The 19,617-nt window shown below is 42.6% G+C and overlaps 1 protein-coding gene across 2 annotated transcripts in view; it reads left to right on the top strand.

Annotated features, from left to right (window-relative positions):
* The window catches only part of LOC126190798 (probable cytochrome P450 6a14), a 101,086-nt gene that overhangs the window by 50,083 nt on the left and 31,386 nt on the right, over positions 1 to 19,617 (top strand). For both annotated transcript variants that reach the window (XM_049931346.1, XM_049931347.1), the window contains exons 4-5: positions 11,222 to 11,484; positions 16,874 to 17,043. In XM_049931346.1, the coding sequence (XP_049787303.1) occupies positions 11,222 to 11,484; positions 16,874 to 17,043 (433 nt within the window). The remainder of the gene's footprint in view (positions 1 to 11,221; positions 11,485 to 16,873; positions 17,044 to 19,617) is intronic.

Here is a 19,617-nt window from a genome sequence, read left to right on the forward strand (position 1 = left end):
ATGTGCTGGCCATGGCAGCATTCGAACATTTTCTGTATCCAGAAAGGCCCGTACAGTACCTGCAACATGCGGTCGTGCATTATCCTGCTTAAATGTAGGGTTTCGCAGGAATCGAATGAAGGGTAGAGCCACGGGTCGTAACACATCTGAATGTAATGTCCACTGTCCAAAGTGCCGTCAATGCGAACAAGAGGTGACCGAGACGTGTAACCAATGGCACCCCATACCATCACACCGGGTGATGCGCCAGTATGGCGATGACGAATACACGCTTCCAATGTGCGTTCACCGCGATGTCGCCAAACACGGATGCGACCATTATGATGCTGTAAACAGAAACGGGATTCATCCGAAAAAATGACGTTTTGCCATTCGTGCACCCAGGTTCGTCGTTCAGTACACCATCGCAGGCGCTCCTGTCTGTGACGCAGTGTCAAGGGTAACCGCAGCCACGATCTCCGAGCTGATAGTCCATGCTCCTGAAAACGTCGTCGAAAAGATCGTGCAGATGGTTGTTGTCTTGCAAACGTCCCCATCTGTTGACTCAGGGATCGAGACATGGCTGCACGATCCGTTACAACCATGCGGATAAGATGCCTGTCATCTCGACTGCTAGCGATACGAGGCCGTTGGGATGCAGCACGGCGTTCCGTGTTACCCTCCTGAACCCATCGGTTCCGTATTCTGCTGACAGTCATTGGATCTCGACCAACGCAAGCAGCAATGTCGTGATACGATAAACCGCAATCGCGATACGCTACAATCCGACCTTTATCAAAGTCGGAAACGTGATGGTACGAATTTCTCCTCCTTACACGAGGCATCACAACAACGTTTCACCAGGCAACGCCGTCAACTGCTGTTTTTGTATGAGAAATCGGTTGAGAACTTTCCTCATGTTAGCAAGTTGTAGGTGTCGCCACCGTCGCCAACCTTGTGTGAATCTCTGAAAAGCTAATCATTTGCATATCACAGCGTCTTCCTCCTGTCGGTTAAATTCGCGTGGGTAGCACGTCATCTTCGTGGTGTAGCAATTTTAATGGCCAGTAGTGTAGTATCAGTGGAAGCTGCGATTTTTAGAACAATTGCCTCTAGCGTTTAAGGCGGTCTAAATAGGTTTCAAAAAAGTCTCTCCTGCACTAACTTCTTCATCACAGAGTAGCAATCCTCGATTATTTGTTGGATGTATTAAACTCTCGTGTCTTCCCCTACAGTATATTCCCTCTAGAGTTCTCTCTAATACTATTGAAACGTCCCCTTTGAACAATTTATACACGACTGTGCTTAAACTGACACACAATATCTTTAGTGCAACGCAATCTGACTTTCAAAAATCCCTACAAAAGAATGGCCCTGACTAACATTAACCTATACCTCTCACAAATCACTTACCTCACAAAAATCTTCATTACTCGAACTACTGCAATACAGCGAGCGCCACTACTGCCAGCTAAATAAAAGATTCAAACTACAGAAGGCACTAACTACTGATAGGCATAGTTAGCAAATGAAAGATTTTAATAGAGAACAAACAATGTATTTACCTTAATATTCATAATTGACATCCAGTCTTACAAATTTCAAAACTCCGCCATCTCTCTCCCCACATCCACCACTGTTGGCGGCTCACCTCCAACTGCGCAACGCTACGCGCTGTTAACATCCAGCTGCCCAACACTACAATGGCTGACAACAATGCAAACTGGCCACAGACTGCACACAGCACAGCCAGTGATTTTCATACAGAGCGCTACGTAACATTGTCAATAAGAAAACATAAACGGCCTACTTACATAGCCCCCATGCTCCCCACAAAAAATTTTACAAATTGTTTTGGGCACTGGCCAATACATATTTGTTAAAATTTTTTCACAATTACAATAACAAAGATATCAAATGCACACACTTATTAATACAATGTTGGTCAAAAGCTAAAATTTTCTCACAGTCTATAAAGACAGTCCTGATCATTCATCACAGTAAAATTTCAGTGTTTTTCTCAAAGGCTGAGCAGCAAAAGAAAATACACATGGAAGTAGGCGGATTTCCATGCAGTCTTGAAGAAGTAGTGTTGTCCTTCCAACGGAAAGACAGTGCTGACTCTCGACATGCTGACAGGTAATGGGCCACAACAGAGCAAACCCACAGCAGAGTCAGTCCAAGTTCAACAATATTGGTAGGTAGGTCATCACAGAGCAGACCACTGTAGTCCTGGTAGAGAGTATGGTATTGGTGGGCCACCTGAGGTGCAGACCCACTGCAGTCCTTGTAGAAATAATGGTATTGCTGAGTCATGAAAGGTGTAGACCCACTGTAGTCCTTGTAGAAATAATGGTATTGGTGGATCATCAAAGATGCAGACCCACTGTAGTCCTTGTAGAGACAGCAGTAACCACCTATTGCGACTGTGCAGGTGCCACAATCACCATCGAAGAGTCTTGTGGACAATATAGCAAGTCCATGAACCACCACTTGTGCACTCACAAAAATTTTTTTGAAATGTCCTTCGAACCAGCAATGCTGTTATCCAGTCCCTTGCTGAATTATTAACACACGTGCAAACACTATCAGTCCCTACTTCTCACATATTGTGCATTACTATGACCAACAGAAATGTGTGCAGTGAAATGAATGCTTACAAGTTACTTAATTTGATGAACTGGTGTCAATTACAATATTATAACATGAGAATACAATTACAAAGGTACAAAATACATCATTAAAAACATAACAATACAGATAACATTTGTAGTAATACAGGCTTTACAAAAGAATAGAAATAACATATACAGTACATCAGTGTTACAGGAATTATGACATAAGTAAATACATAAAAGATCAGAATAACTTTTGAAACATCAACTTTACACATGAGCATTAAAACAAAACAGAATAAATAATGTCTAAGCATATTTACAAGGTAAATAACATATTATTAATGCCAATTATATTTGAGGAGAACAGTATTCCTCATCATAGTGAATGTAGCTTAATATTAAAAGAAGAAAAAATTCTATGAAACTACAGAGAGACAGGAAGAAAACAAATACACAAGAGTACACAAACACATAGTGGGATAACACAAAAGGAAAGGACAGGGTTCGTTTTCAGTGTAACATTTGGTACTGCAGTCCAACCCAAAACTTCATTCCATAGATCGTTCGTCTTATTTCAACCTTTGCTTCCACCAAAAAAATCCTATCCAAACATGCTTTCTGTATTTTTCTCGTATAACCTCTCAGTGCATTTCTTCAAATTCATCGCAACTCATTCTCTTATATAGTCTACCCCTTCTTAAGCTAACTTTAATCTACTGAGCTCAGATGCTAAACTAAGGGACGAGGCAATGCAGCAGCACAAAACAATTAACATGAACAGCAATGACAAAAAATTCAAATTAGCAAAGTAAGCAACAATATTACAACTAATATGCAATGAGCAGCAAACAAGAAAAATAAATCAGTAATAAACTGGCTTAGCAGAGTAACACAAAGTCAAATTCAGTAACACTATGCCTGGCAAACAGCAGCAGCAAATTATACCTAAACATGACATAGCTCAAGCAGAAAAAATATTACAGTAAAAACAACAATGCAGAAAAGGGAAATGTCTATTCACATCTTAATGTCTATGTAATTAAAGTGGTGCACCACAACTTATTCTACGAAAAATATTACCAAGTAGTTGAAAAGAAAATTATGTATGCAAGTCCTGTGAAGGGAAATGTCTTTTTGTGCTCCTTCGTTTTTTTTTTTTTAAGTTATTGTTTACTGGATCTATAGGCATAAAATATTTATATTAGTACATTCATAAAATTTTATTTTAAACAATGCTGCAGTGCAGCTAGAAACTAGATATTAAAGAAAATGAGCAAATAAATACATAAAGCAAGCCATATGGCATTTCTCTCAACTAGAAAGACAGTAGTCATAATCAGGTGTAAAGACATAAAAATATTTCTCGTCATTTCATTAGGAATTGCAGTAAATATCATAAATTAAGAGCTCCACAGTGTTATCATGTTTTCAAGGTTGAGGGTGTCGTATTTACGATGCTTTCTACAAAGGAATGTCAACAGCGAGGATAATGGCCTCCCTTTTTTTTTTTCTACCTGTGCCTCTGGAAAGGCACACCCTAATGGCTTTTTCTCCAGGCGTCTGACACAGCTGGGTGCCCACGACACATTACGTGCAGTTGGTCACTTAACTTTCTTACGGAAATATTTACGACAGCAGTTTCCGCTACAGTGACAGTCTCATATACAAAATTTCACGGGTCGAGAATTTGCGTTGCAAATGTGTAGAAACAAAATCCTATAAATATAACAGTGTCCAAAAAATTTTCGTCAGTATTGTAATACATTCACACATTTACATACATTTCATAACTCTTAAAGTACGATTCTTGGTTTCCAACAACCTTTTTCCCAAACCAGAGTCCCTAACCACTACTCATTATTCCTTACCTTATTCGTCGACACTTCTTCAATATTTCATCATAACAGATACGTAGCATAATCAAATAACTCATATAGCATCAGCGTATTGATCATAAACATACCGCAACAGCATAATACACATAGTCATCGTAATAATAACATCATAACACCTCAGTCAACTCTCAAAATCGTCATAGCTTCCTCCAATATTTTCAAAACCTAAAAAAATTCTCTGCTCATGTCAAAAGTGTCATCTGCCTCAAACGTACTTTAAAAATCATGGTACCATACCAATTACATAATTCAAAGCTCTCATAATATCACAATGCGTCCGAAAAAAATATGAACAGTTCACAAAGTACAGACAATATACAATTTCGTAAGTGTGAAGTTATCCAACGGTGTAATTACGTAAACATCTGTCACTGCCGTAGTAAAAAAGTTTGTCTCTCTCAGTTAAATGATCAGATAGCTGTGTAATTTATGTGTTAGAGAAATATGGTACTGATGTGTAAAGTTGTGTAAGCAAATACCATATTAGCTAGGGCTCCTTGTGCTTGCCACACACATGGTACACAAAGTAAGCGTGTACCCCCCTGAGGATTAATGTAATTATACCCTCAGGTGTTACAGATTACAAGAATGGAATGAAATGTATTACGGATAACCTTTGTATCATTATACTTCAAATATCTTTAAAAATAAATGATTTAAGTACAAAATTAATCACTCAAATACGTGTCCTGTAGCGCTAAATGTGCGTCTTGCTGTAAGATAATCTCTGTGGAAGTGTCGTAATTATCGTCCTCCGAAAGCTAAGTTCTGCAGAAGCCAATGTACTTACCTCATGATAAACAAAAGTGAAATGCTTTGCGTAGAGATATCTTAGTTATTATGCTTATTGTTGTGATGATGAAAGTACTGGGCTGTAACGTATTGTTGTGCTATGGAAAAGGCTGTCTCCTTGTAGCTATACCACAAAAGTTACTACTAAAACATGTTTTACTTTCCAGAATAATTCAGAAAAACTGTGCAGATGTAAAACAGCAAAAGCAACATTGTAAATTGTCACTCATTAGTAACGTTGTGATATAATCGTGTAGCTGTCACATAAACTAACCACTGTGTCATCTGGTATCTCTCAGAAAGTACCTTAAATCCAAAATGTATTTTCAAGTAAACCAAAATGTTGCATTAGAATCTCATTAGCAGTACCAGTATATGTTCTAAGTATGTGAGCCTTATAGTCGTTACGTAATCGTGCAACTAACAAGCAAGAATGCACACACACAATAACACTGTGTCATCTGTTCACAATAACAATGCATTCGTAATTTCTGTTTAAATAATTTCTCTTGGTTCTTGACTGGATATTTAACTTCAAACATTGTTGCATGGTAACAGTTTCTAAGTCTGACAATGCACACTAGAAATGTGAAGTGAAACGTTTTATGGGAAAGACAAAGTTAAAAAGCAGATTATCTTTCAATAAACGGTTTTACGTGTGAAATGTGGTGTAAACCATTACTCTTCCTAGTACGCACAGTTTCAACTCTAACGCAATTATCATGTGGTATCCGTCTGTAAAGAATACTTGAATTTTTCTCAAGGTTAGCGTCTATGTTATTTTTCTCTGAGCCAGCCGGCGCACGCGGCAACCTGCGGTGCGAGTCATTGTCTGTTCCTTTGTTGGCGCGCGTCGTTATTGGGATTAGGAGACCTAACTTCTACAAATTCACGTTGTCGAAAGTGCCCTGCTCTGTTTGAATCCCGCCAGTTCTGATGAAATTCGGGTCTGTCGTTATGATTACCTCGTCTGTCGTCATGTCGGTAGATTTCATAATTTCTTTCTTGTCGGTCATGTGGTGGAAAATTTCTTCCTGAGTCGTAGCTACGCGCTGGACCGTTGCGTCTAAAGTTATTCTGTCTCCCTTGATAATAATTGTTTTGGTTCCCATATTGTCTGTTTCTAAGGTAATCTCTGTCATATTCATTGCTACGGAAATGCGATCTTTCTCTGTAACTATTATTACTCTGCCAGTGGTTGTCATATGGGTGGTGTCTGTTTTGGTCACGATTTGCGTTGTAAGAATAGACTTGTCGTGTCCAGTTATTGTTTCTGTTGTCACAGAATTGTGACGGATGTGATCTGTAGTGATTGTTTTCCTGTTTTCGCATCCTGCGACTGTCTGTGTCAATTTCTAATTCTTGTAAGAGTCCCTGAAAAGCTTCAATGTCGTCTTTGCAACGTCCTGCCAAAATAATATTTCTTAAATGTTCAGTCAATTTCATTAAGCAAATGCGGATGAGTTCTGAAGGGCTGTATGGGTTTGAAAGATATTGATTCTTATGCAACATGTCTTCAAAATATTTGACAAGACTGGAAAATTCAGATTGTTCGAAATGTTTCATCATTATGATGCTATGTTTTACTCGGTCTTGTGTAGTTTGGGACCAATATGCTGAGAGGAAGGCATGGTAAAAATCCACTTCACTGTGACAATCGTGAATGACCGATCGCATTCTTACAGCTGGTTCATTCTCCAAGTAGCCACACATAAATTCTAACCTGTGCTCCAATGACCAGTTGGGAGGAAAACAATGAGAGAATTGATGGAGCCACGCTTGTGGATGAATGTCGTTGGCAGAATTCTTAAACGTTTTGAATTTACGTGTAGTAATGAACAGCTTATAGTCAAAATCATCGTGTCGGCGAGTAGCATATCGGTCATTGTTACGTCGTGTCGGCGGTTCCATCTCAAAATTCGGTGCACCTTGCCAATTTGTTTCATAATTTCCGAAGTGCCCTGAGTTCTTATTTTGTGGCTGTTCCGTATTGCAAACTGGCCACAGACTGCACACAGCACAGCCAGTGATTTTCATACAGAGCGCTACGTAACATTGCCAATAAGAAAACATAAACGGCCTACTTACACTATGACGCAAGTTATTCCCTGACTCCTTACTACATCTGCTATCGTCCTGTCGCTTCTTCTTCTCAGTGTTTTCCATCTGTTCCATTCTTCGATGATTCTGCTGAGGACCTCCTCATTCCTTACCTTATCAGTCCACCTGGTTTTGAACATTCTGTAGTATCATATTACGAACGCTTCGATTGTCTTCTGTTCCATTTTTCCCACTGTCCATGATCCACTATCATACAGTGTGAAAGGTGGCCATGTATAGGTGGGCTGAAAATTTATTTACACTTAGTTTCAGAATGTGTGGAAATTTTATGTTTCGAGAGCGAAGCAGTCGCGTGTGACATCTATGGAATAGTCAAGCTAACGGCAGCGATAGATATATCTCTGAACTTGCCTATCTTCAGCTCAGTTGTAGAGCAGAAAGTAGTTGAGTGTTGGATATGGAGTAAGCTGGTAGAACTTTTAGTGTAGTGCATGTTGGAGGAGGATTTTGCTGAAGAAAATTGTTGTGAATTATTAACCCGATCTAAGGACGTACAGACGCAGCATTTATGGAACAGACAGAATAGAATTGCATTATGGATATGTTTTCAAGATAATAATTTTTGCCGGTGCATACTGATACCGTTCTTGCATTAGAACAGCCCACCTCTCCACCTCTGTTTAAGTCATTTCAGCTTAATTCGTTTCAATTTGCATAATCGTAAATGCATTGTCTTGTAAGACTTTTGTAAAGAAAGTAAAGATTTTGGTTTCCTGTGAGTTTTACGTTCTTAAGAAATAAGAGTTTACAATACAGTGTCGTCAGTGCATTGAACAGATTAGAATTTTCATTTCAAATAAGAATTTTCTTTGGTATGAGAAAATCATCCCAATCTTTCTCCCAGCATTTACGTTTTACTTTAGCATACTTTTGCTGGCCCCGTTTCTTCATGCTGGACTGTTGTTGCTGATTATGCTGTAATATTTCAGGTGAGATTCTTTCCATATTTTGTTGGTTCTTCCGCTTCTCATCTCACATTTCCAGTGCGCAAATTCTAAGAATTTTCTTTGTAATTGAAATTTTATTGGGCCAGTGAACAGTGTGTGTTTCATAGTGTTGCTACGTAATTTCAGTGTTTCAATTTTTTGGGGCAGCGCATAGTTTGGTTTTGGTAGTGGTAACAGAGGACAGTAAATTAAGTTTTGAGTAAAAAGCAGGCAAACATTTTAATGCTCATGAACGAACGAACGATCGGGTCAGAGCAAATAACTTTCAAATGCTGTGCTCCACACGTACGTCCTCAGAAATTTCTTCCTCAAATTAAGTTCAAATGGTTCAAATGGCTCTGAGTACTATGGGACTTAACTTCTAAGGTCATGAGTCCCCTAGAATTTAGAACTACTTAAACCTAACTAACCTAAGGACATCACACACATCCATGCCCGAGGCAGGATTCGAACCTGCGACCGTAGCGGTCGCGCGGTTCCAGGCTGTAGCGCCTAGAACCGCTCGGCCACCCCGGCCGGACTCAAATTATGTCCAGTGTATTAGTTCGGCGCATAAGTTCGTAGCGTTTTTGTTTTGCATGTTGGTATTCTGGTTGCTATGGGTTTATTTATCGATTCTCATTTTTATTTGAAGTTCACTGTTGCTATTTGAGTTTACATATTGTCATCTTAGGAGTGAAGCTCAGGACGCTAATGATATGCCAAGTGGAGAAACAGAAATATTTCCGACATATTCTTGTTTTAAAGTTCAATAGAGGGGTGACAGCAACGGAGGCAGCCAGAAGTAAGAGAATAATGGCGTTGGACAGGGCACGACAAGAAAATGGTTTTCTCGTTTGAAGCAGGATCATTTTGATACTAGTTACTCTCCACGTTCAGGAAAAGACCTTCGAGGTATGATGTAGGTCATTTAAACGCATTACTCTACGACGACCCACGTCAGTGTACTTAAAACTGGCGAATCGTTCGAAAATCCTGCTGCAATGGTTTTGAGGAGCATGACAGTTAACCCACGTTGCTGTTTTGGCCATCAAATTCGGCTTATCTGAATACGACGAAACCCAAGTGGGACGCTATCGGACGCCAGCCCCGTACCCACAAACCCACTGCCGTGGTTTACGGGAAGTGTGTGACTTGTGCGCATGCATCTGGTGCCACAAACCTCTGGAATCAAGTACTCCTCGAATCTGTGCCACACAGATACTCTGCCGAATTGCGTTCCAGAAGTGGACCAACACACTTTTAAGTAAGTGACCATACTACACTACTGGCCATTAAAATTGCTACACCACGAAGATGACGAGCTACAGACGCGAAATTTAACCAACAGGAAGAAGATGCTGTGATATGCAAACGATTAGCTTTTCAGTGCATTCACACAAGGTTGGCGACGGTGGCGACGCCTACAACGTGCTGACATGAGGAAAGTTTCCAACCGATTTCTCATACAGAAACAGCAGTCTACCGGCGTTGCCTGGTGAAACGTTGTTGTGATGCCTCGTGTAAGGAGGAGAAATGCGTACCATCACGTTTCCGACTTTGATAAAGGGCAGATTGTAGCGTATCGCGATTGCGGTTTATCGTATCACGACATTGCTGCTGGCGTTGGTCGAGATCCAATGACTGTTAGCAGAATATGGAATCGGTGGGTTCAGGAGCGTAATACGGAACGCCGTGCTAGATCCCAACGGCCTCGTGTGGAGATGACAGGCATCTTATCCGCATGGCTGTAACGGATCGTGCAGCCACGTCTCGATCCCTGAGTCAACAGATGGGAACCTTTACAAGACATCAACCGTCTGCACGAACAGTTCGACGAAGTTTGCAGCAGCATGGACTACCAGCTCCGAGACCATGGCTGAGGCTACCCTCGACGCTGCATCACAGACAGGAGCGCGATGGTGTACTCAACGACGAACCTGGGTGCACGAAAGGCAGAACGTCATTTTTTTCGGATGAATCCAGGTTCTGTTTACAGCATCATAATGGTCGCATCCGTGTTTGGCGACATCGCGGTGAACGTACATTGGAAGCGCGTATTCGTCATCGTCATACTGGCGTATCACCCGGCGTGATGGTATGGGTGCCATTGGTTACACGGTCGCCTCTTGTTCGCATTGACGGCACTTTGAACAGTGGACGTTACATTTCAGATGTGTTACGACCCGTGGCTCTATCCTTCATTCGATCCCTTCGAAACCCTACATTTCAGCAGGATAGTGCACGACCGCGTGTTGCAGGTCTTGTACGGTGTTTTCTGGATACAGAAAATGTTCGACTGCTGCCCTGGCCAGCATATTCTCCTGATCTCTCACCAATTGAAAACGTCTGGTCAATGGTGCCCGAGCAGCTGGCTCGACACAATACGCCAGTCAGTACTCTTGATGAACTGTGATATCGTGTTGAAGCTGCATGGGCAGCTGTACCTGTAGAGGCCATCCAAGCTCTGACTCAATGCCCAGGCGTGTCAAGGCCGTTATTACGGCCAGAGGTGGTTGTTCTGGGTACTGATTCTTCTGGATCTATGCACCTAAACTGCGTGAAAATGTAATGACATGACAGTTCTAGTATAATATATTTGTCCAATGAATACCCATTTATCATGTGCACTTCTTCTTGGTGTAACAATTTTAATGGCCAGTAGTGTATTTTGGCTCATCAGCGTAAAAGTCGTGACAGTAAATTTACACACGACTTGAGGTATCCTCATTCAAGGACAAGAAAAATTCACTTTTGTGATTGCGTTTTGCCATCTAGTCATTGCGTGGCAGCGTAAGGCGTGTCAGAGCTGCTGAGGCGTGCGTCGCAGAGACGAGCGACACATCCGTCTCGTCCAGGGAGCCTCAGCCGAAGCCCCGTTTGTTCGCAGACACTGAACGAGTGCGGCACCGAGATGGTGGAGGTGCTGTCCGAAGCGGCGCAGAAGTGCAGCGTCATCGAGTTCCGAGAGGCGTGCGCGCTCTACACGACCGAGGTGATCGGCTCGCTGGCCTTCGGCGTCAAGCTGAACTGCCAGCGCAATCCCGACTGCGACTTCCGGCGCTGGGCGCGAGCGCTCTTCCGGCCACAGCCACCCCAGATCGAGCGAGCCCTTGTGGATACGTTTGCCCCGCACATCTGGAAACTCCTCACGTAAGCCACGCACGTGCACGACGGAGGCGCTTTTTACATTTTTGCGTTGTTAGTTTTCCAACAGGTTTGATGCAATCTGCCATGACTTCCTCTCTTGCATCCAACTCTTCATCTCATTGCAGCTCTTACACGGAACGCAATTCGTTGCCCTACCGGTTTTACCCTTTGCAACTCCCTTCTAGTACCATGCAAGTAATTCCGTTGTGCCTTAACACGTGCCCTGCCATCCTATGTCTTCTTCCAGCCAGCTTCCAGTCAACGTTTGCCACAAATTCCTTTCTTTGGCGCTTCTACAGAGAACTATTTCCTATCTTATAAGTCCAATTAATTTCATTATCGCTCTATAACACCCTGCAACGAAGCAGGGTTGCCCACTGCTATCCTGTTTTGGTTTTACACTCCTTTAGCAACTTAGTTAAGCAATTAACGTTTTTTTTCTTTTTCATTTTCACTACTCAGATTCCGACTAAAGATTCTGTGGCCTTCAGCCTCATAGCACAGAAACAGTTTAAATAAAATTCCCCTAGTAAAATCTATTATTTCAGTACATTGTAATGTCTATTCTGAAAGTAATGAGCTAATTAGTTTTATTGGAAATGCATCCTATTAAAAGTTATGAACAGTGACGTATATTGTGCAATACATATTATGTAAAATTCGAGTGAGCTAATAGATCGAATTTAGCTATAAGACTGCATCCAAAAGAAAGCCTAAATTTTACTGATTCCAGCAAAGTGTTTAAATTAACCTAAAGTCTATTAGTTAAATAGATATTAAGACTCGAAATCTGTAGCCTGTATGACTTTCAGTGCCAATTGTGGCCAAACTACTGAATAATTCCGAGATCTGTTTTGATACTTTTGCTAACTGTATTTTTCTACGTAAAATGACTCCAGTCTCAACTTTGTAAGTGCATTAATTAAGAATTAACTAAATTTGAATAAGTAAAAATTATTGTTCAAGAGGGCTGCCATGGTTATAAGTCGGGAATTCCCACTGCGGATGCATAAGTTAGTTCTACGTATTTAAACAATAAAACCCAATAGTTAACTTCAAAACCAATTACAAAGGATCATTTTAACCCTGGGAATTTATAAACTATAATATATTAACAGAAATAGTCTAATATTCAAGCACTCGTCTATATAAGGTCCGAGCTGGTGCAGTTCTCATTTAGTTCTCGGTCAGATTCTCATGGAGCAAAAGTGCGGCAAGTCGGAGCCGGAATGTGATGTGATAATACTTGAAACAGAAGCTTAACTTTTCCGGTCAGTACCAAAAACGTGTAATTGTATTCGGCTTTGAGCATTTAACGCGTATTGTGAACATTGTTAAAGACTGGAAGTTTTTGACCTATCTAATGTGACGATTATTAAGTGTAAGAGGCCTGGTCACATGAATATTGTGTATGTGAGTGATAACAAATAAATCGCACTGTGGTTGTCATAAGCGTTCAACAATGGAATACGGTCTAGACTTTTGATTTTGGAAAACGTAATCTAGGATCCTGGCTTCTTAATTGCAGTGTGATTTAGGTGAGACGGACGCAGCTACCGAGAAGACAATATTGAATAAGCAAAGCAAGGTAGGTCGGGAACACTGCGCACTATCTACTGCGTGACGTGAACTTTAAGTGGCACTAAGACAAGGATTCAGGCCGGCACGTTTCAACCCCAACTGAATTTGCTTTTCTTTCCATTTTTCCCACAGTCCATGATTTATTTCCATACAATGCTGGAACTACATCATCTGACAAATCCTTAATTTTCTTTTCTCTTCTTCTCTAAACTACTTTTATCAGCAGCCTGGATACATATACTATTAAGCTGATTATGTGATACTCTTATATTCCTCTGCCGTTGTCATCTTCAGAATTGTGAGGATCATACTCTGCCACAAGTTTCGGACACTAAGCTAAATAATCGTTTGGTTCCCACTTCAGCCACAGATTTCAAAAACACCGAAGGAATGTTATTTATGCCTCCTGCCTTGCGTGTTTGCAAGTCTTCCAAAGCTCTGCCAAATTCTGACGATAACACTGGATCTCCTGTGTCTACCAAATCTACAACCACAGCACTAGCGTTAAGTAAACCCTGAAAGTTGCATCTTGCTACCCCAGCTTCATTTCACAGTATGGCAGTTAGGGATGTGAGGTAGTGGCGTTCTTACCCCCACCTGCGCACTTCGCCCTCCAGCTCGGCAGCAAAGCAGTGCCTGGTCATGGCGGACTCATGATCAACAGCAGCCGGCCGCTGTGGCCGAGCGATTCTAGGCGCTTCAGTCTGGAACCGCGCGACCGCTACGGTCGCAGGTTCAAATCCTGCCTCAGGCATGGATGTGTGTGATGTCCTTAGGTTAGTTAGGTTTAAGTAGTTCTAAGTTCTAGGGGACTGATGATCTCAGCTGTTAAGTCCCATAGTGCTCAGAGGCATTTGAACCATTTTTGATCAACAGCAGGAGGGAGGGTTGGGGATATATAACACCACGTCCAGCAGAAGACAGGAAAATTTCTTCAAATCCAGCGTCAATGTGCAGACAGTCAACTACAGCTGCTACCATACAGGCAGTAGGTGGTACTGTTATCTATGTCAAGACATCACTACGGCATCACCAAATCCATCTGCCGGAGTTAGTCACACCAACCAAAGGGGTGGCTGTCAACACCACTGCCGGAATATAGTCTTTGTCGTGGACACCGGCCACACGAGGACTGCTCCAAGAGGCAGACTTCGACCCCCTGCTCGCCGTGGTGTTGGGGGAGGGGGTGGGGACTTTTTATTGCGGTCGATTTCAAAGAGCACGGAATGGAATTCTCGCCAGTGGCCGTCGTTTTTCTCGCGCTGTACAACGAAACAGCGCTGTCACCCTGGGATCATTCGACCCCACCAGCTATCTCAGCAGAGGCCTGCCAGACATGCTCTACATTGCTTGCAAATGATAGAGCACAGCAATCAGTCGTCCTTTTCTTTCAGGTTTTATTAAGGAAATCTAGTTTTCGGCTAGTTCCTAGCCATTATCAATGCACTAATTCATTGTATCAATGCATGTCCTAGTACATCAGTCCCCTGTTGTGTGGGCTTCTGCCACATTTCGTTCAAGACTACTCATTCGTAGTATCAATGCATGTCACAGTACGTCCATCCCCTGTTGTTCGGGCTTCTGTTACAGACTACCCTTGAATGAAATGACCCCAGACAACAGGGGACTGACGTACTAGGACATGCATTGATATCATGAAATAGTGCACTGATAATGGCTAGGCACTAGCCAAAATCTAGATTTGCCTGAAAGAAAAGGATGCCTGTTTGCTGGCCTCTATCATTTGAAAGTCATATCACAGTCGTTGACTGCACCCACATTCCTAATGGAAGGTAACTTGATGCTCTACATTGTCCTCCACTGGGTTGTAGGGCAATTCAAGTCTGCCATGACGCAAAACATCCTGTCATTGAATCACGCCCCTTTCAATTTCGACGTGGACGTTATCGGTGCAAAGCTGTCAGCTAGCTGCCCAAACTACCGAAACATGGACGGCGAGCGCTCGACTTACCTCACTCCTGATAAAGTCGGGGCCGACGCATTACTAGCCTCTCTCAACTGCGGAACACTGAGCAGCACAACAGTCGCGAGACTTCTCAAGCCAACTCCCGTCCCACATGCTGGCGGCGTTCACCGAGAAGGACCGGCTGTTCCCTGACTGGCAGCCCACCAACCAATCAGACACGAAACGCTGCCTCAGCCGCGTCTAGCAGGAGGTGCAAGTGGCCGTTGAAGAGCACAGGGACTGAAACTGGTCAGATCTTGTGTGCACAGACAATCCTAATGACAGCAGCACATGGAGAGTTATCAAAAGTTTTTTGTGTCACCAGCAGCGCATCCCACCACTGCAGGTCTGCCAAGACTTCATCTGCGAGCCAGATGCCAAGGCCAGCGTGCTGGTCGACACATTTGTGGCCAATTTCAAGCCAGTTACTGACACCGTGAAGGAGAATCACCTCCGTCGAGTGGAAGGGCGCCTGCCCGCCTTCTTGGCATCCAGGGCAGAGACAGACATCATTCAACTGAACGCAGAGGAAGAAGTAGCTCTGCGACTCTGGTCACTGGAACTCCAGGAGGGCAGGAGACAGTGGTGGGGACAACAACCACCTGCTGAAGAACCGTTCACCAGGGATCCATCAGCCATTAACCTATACCTCCACATGGAAGCATGTGGAAGTAGTGGTTATCTCAAAAACCTACAAGGAACAACATCAGGCAGCCAGCTACAGTCTCATCAGCTTCCTCCTGCCCATCTAGAATGTGTTCGAGAGTCTGTACATGAAGAGGCGCATACAACACATCAAACAAGAGGATATCATACCAGACAAACAGTTTAGATTTCGGAGTGGCCACTCCACCTCTCACCAGCTGCTGCTGCTGCTGATGGAACCGGCGATAAGGGCGCTGGAAACAAGTGAGTACCTTAGTACCTTGGAGATGTGCTTCTCGACGTATCCAGGGCATTTGGCTCCATATGGCACGACGGCTTTGTGTGCAAGCTCTTTGAACTCGGAAGGGCCTTCCATGTGAGAAGTCGAGTCATCCTCCAGTCGGCTCCTCCTGGAACTGGGTCGCCAACAACATCACATACCGATAACACGTTGGCCAGACCTGCTGAGGGAATAATTTTCTCTGTAGCTGCCTGAAGACAATTCGCTTCCACATCACCAGACGCCACTCCTTGTGCGAGAGTAGTTTTGTCCGCAGAAACTGAGGACAAGCAACTCACCATCCGGCAAGTCAGGTAATCATGATATCACAACGTGAGGTGTAGCAGAAATAACATGCTAATGTTTAACCTGCGCACAAGCCGAGCAAGGTATGCTCGACGGATAAGCGACCAGAAGACAGTCAGTCATCAGGGCCGCCTGAAGACGGCAACCAGGCAGTTTTCCGAAGTACCGCACCATTTGGACGACGCCGACTGGCTGAATATCCAGATCATTTAAAAAAAAACCATATTAATGCTTGTTATATAAAACTGGCAACAACTAGAAATTAACTAATACTACTCGATATCATTCGACTTCTATCGTTTGTACAAATCCTGGCATACAATTCACTGAGTGCCTTCTTATATCACACGATACGGTGCAGTTGCGTCAGCAAACAATAGTATTACTGCACTGTTATAGCCTAATCCAAAGTCAGGGGAGTAAGACAGATTAGGAATAGTCTTTCACAGTCTGTTTCTATTGTTCAAAATCACCCCACAGAAATATCACTGTTTTCAGTTTAAACAATGTATCAGTCTAGGAAGGGATTTTCTTTTCACATTCTTCACTCTTGTCACATTCTTCACGGTACCGGTTTCAAAACTCGTTTCAGCATATTTTCATTTATTTTTCAGGTACAAAGCAGGTAGGAGGGACATTTTCAAATACTTCGATGACATGGCAAAGGAAACGCTACAGCAGCGCCTGAAGAGTGGTACAAAAAGAAACGACTTCATGGACCTGTTCACTCAACTACACACCAAGGGCTCCGTCGATGGGGAGAAGAATGGAGGCGAGGGATGGAGTGAGTACTGATTGTCTGTTTGCAAATGTGCTGTTGCTACTTAAAAGATGTTGTCCCCATTTCATAATTTACGTAAGCTTAGTAAGATTTCTTAAAGCAATGTGATACAAATCGTTACTGTTTACGTCCTGCAAAGAATATTTAGATTTCATCACAATGAAGTGGGGCACTGGTTTTTGGAAATATCTAGAAAACTACAAATCGGAACTACAAAAAGTTGAAATAAAAGTTATTCGTCTCTAAGGGGACATCCAATGACGCTAAACTCGACACTCCTGCCCGACACCCAGAGAGCCGGAGGGGCGTTAACTTTGAAATCTTAAATAGGAACCCGCATTATTTTTGCGGGTTCGGATTCTCCGGGAAAAGTACGTAACTTTTGACTTTTGAATTTAACATTTTTTTCGTTGCGTGACAGATGGTACTGTAATCGACAAAAATCAAAATGGACTAAAAACCAATAAAAAATTATAATATCTTAAGAAATATCCCGGGTGATCAAAAAGTCAGTATAAATTTGAAAACATAATAAACCACGGAATAATGTAGATAGAGAGGTAAAAATTGACACACATACTTGGAATGACATGGGGTTTTATGAGAACAAAAAAAAAAATGTCCGACAGATGGCACTGGACAGCAAAACGTCAGTGACTGCTCATGACAATCGTGTATAAAAGGAGCTGTAATGAGAGAGAGAATCAGATGCGCCAGCAGTAGCAGCATGTTGGCGTTACCTGAAAAGGCGCTTTAAGTGAAGCTGTACTATCAGAATGGGGAATGTGCTAGTTCAGCGTTACGATCCTATCGCCATAGGAACGGGATTCGAACGGGTAAAGGTCCGTTGACAAATGCAGCTGTAGCGAGAATGATTTCGCAGTTCGAAGCCACGGGTTGTTTAGACGATAGACCCGGCAGTGGCCGACCAAGCACAAGGCGTAAGGCTGCAGAGACAGTTCAGGAAGGAGACTGTAGCGGGTTCGTCTATGCACGGGGAAGTCAGCGCTCGTGCAGTCGCACGTCGCACGGGCATTCCATACACTACTGTTTGGTTGGCACTTAGGCGTACCCTCCGATGCTATCCGTACAAAATCCATCGGCATCTTGAACTGTTACCTGGCGATTTAGTGAAGCGGAGGGCATTTGCGGTGTGGGCGTTTCAAAAGATGGCGGAAGATGACGATTGGTTGAGTAACATGTTGTGGACCGACGAAGCTCATTTCACGCTCCGAGGGTCTGTCAACGCCCACAACTGCAGAATGTGGGCTACCGAAAATCCTAGAACTGTCGTGGAAACTCCATTGCACGACGAGGAAGTCACGGATTAGGTTAGATTTACCACATCTACCGTTATCGGGCCTTTTCTCTTCCAGGAAATGCGTGATTCTGGTTTTGTAACTGCTACCGTGACGGGTGAGAGGTACGCCGATGTGTTACAGAATCGCATCATCCCCAACCAAGCTGATAAACACCTGCTGGAACGTACGATGTTTATGCAGGATGGCGCTCCACCCCATATTGCTAGACGCGTGAAAGATCTCTTGCGCGCGTCATTTGGTGATGATCGTGTGCTCAGCCGCCACTTTCGTCATGCTTGGCCTCCCATGTCCCCAGACCTCAATCCGTGCGATTATTGGCTTTGGGGTTACCTGAAGTCGCAAATGTATCGTGATCGACTGACATCTCTAGGGATGCTGAAAGACAACATCCGACGCCAATGCCTCACCATAACTCCGGGCATGCTTTACAGTGCTGTTCACAACATTATTCGTCGTCTACAGCTATTGTTGAGGAATGATGGTGGACATATTGAGCATTTCCTGTAAAGAACATCATCTTTGCTTTGTCTTACTTTGTTATGCTAATTATTGCTATTCTGATCAGATGAAGCGCCATCTGTCGGACTTTTTTTAATGTTTGTATTTTTTTGTTTTTAATAAAACCCCATGTCATTACAAGCATGTGTGTCAATTTGTACCTCTCTATTTACATTATTCCGTGGTTTTGTTCAGTTTTCAAATTTATACTGACTTTTTGATCACCCGGTACATCAGATAAGGATCCCAAGATGTTATGAAAGCGGTTATTCTCAAATCTTTAATGAAAAACCTGTTTTAATAGCAACCAAATTTGATTCTCCAGAATATAATACTTTACTTAGTCTGGTGTAATTTCTGTCGCATTTGTTACTAAGATGGAAAGCAGTTGGACCAATTCGTTGGTTTATTCAATGAATTAGAAACTACTTTCAATGTTACCCAGGAACTGTGAAATAAATTACACCAGTAATATGGACAAAGTAATATATTATATTCTGGAGAACCAAGTTTTTTTGCTATAAGGACCGATTTCTCATTAAATATTTTAGAATAACTGCCTTTCTGATCCCCTAGGTTCCTAAACTGACGCGTATTTCTTGGGGTATTATCATGTTTCAGCGCTTGTAACCCATTTAGATTTTTATCTGCTACAAGCGCTGTCCATCACCCAACGAGAAAATGTTATCTACAAAAGTTTCGTATTTTTTCGCGAAGAAACCGAATCCGCTATAAAAAAAAATGGAGGCTCCTATCT

The sequence above is a fragment of the Schistocerca cancellata genome, chromosome 6 (genome assembly GCF_023864275.1).
Source record: "Schistocerca cancellata isolate TAMUIC-IGC-003103 chromosome 6, iqSchCanc2.1, whole genome shotgun sequence".
In the NCBI taxonomy this organism is placed as follows: Eukaryota; Metazoa; Arthropoda; class Insecta; order Orthoptera; family Acrididae; genus Schistocerca; species Schistocerca cancellata.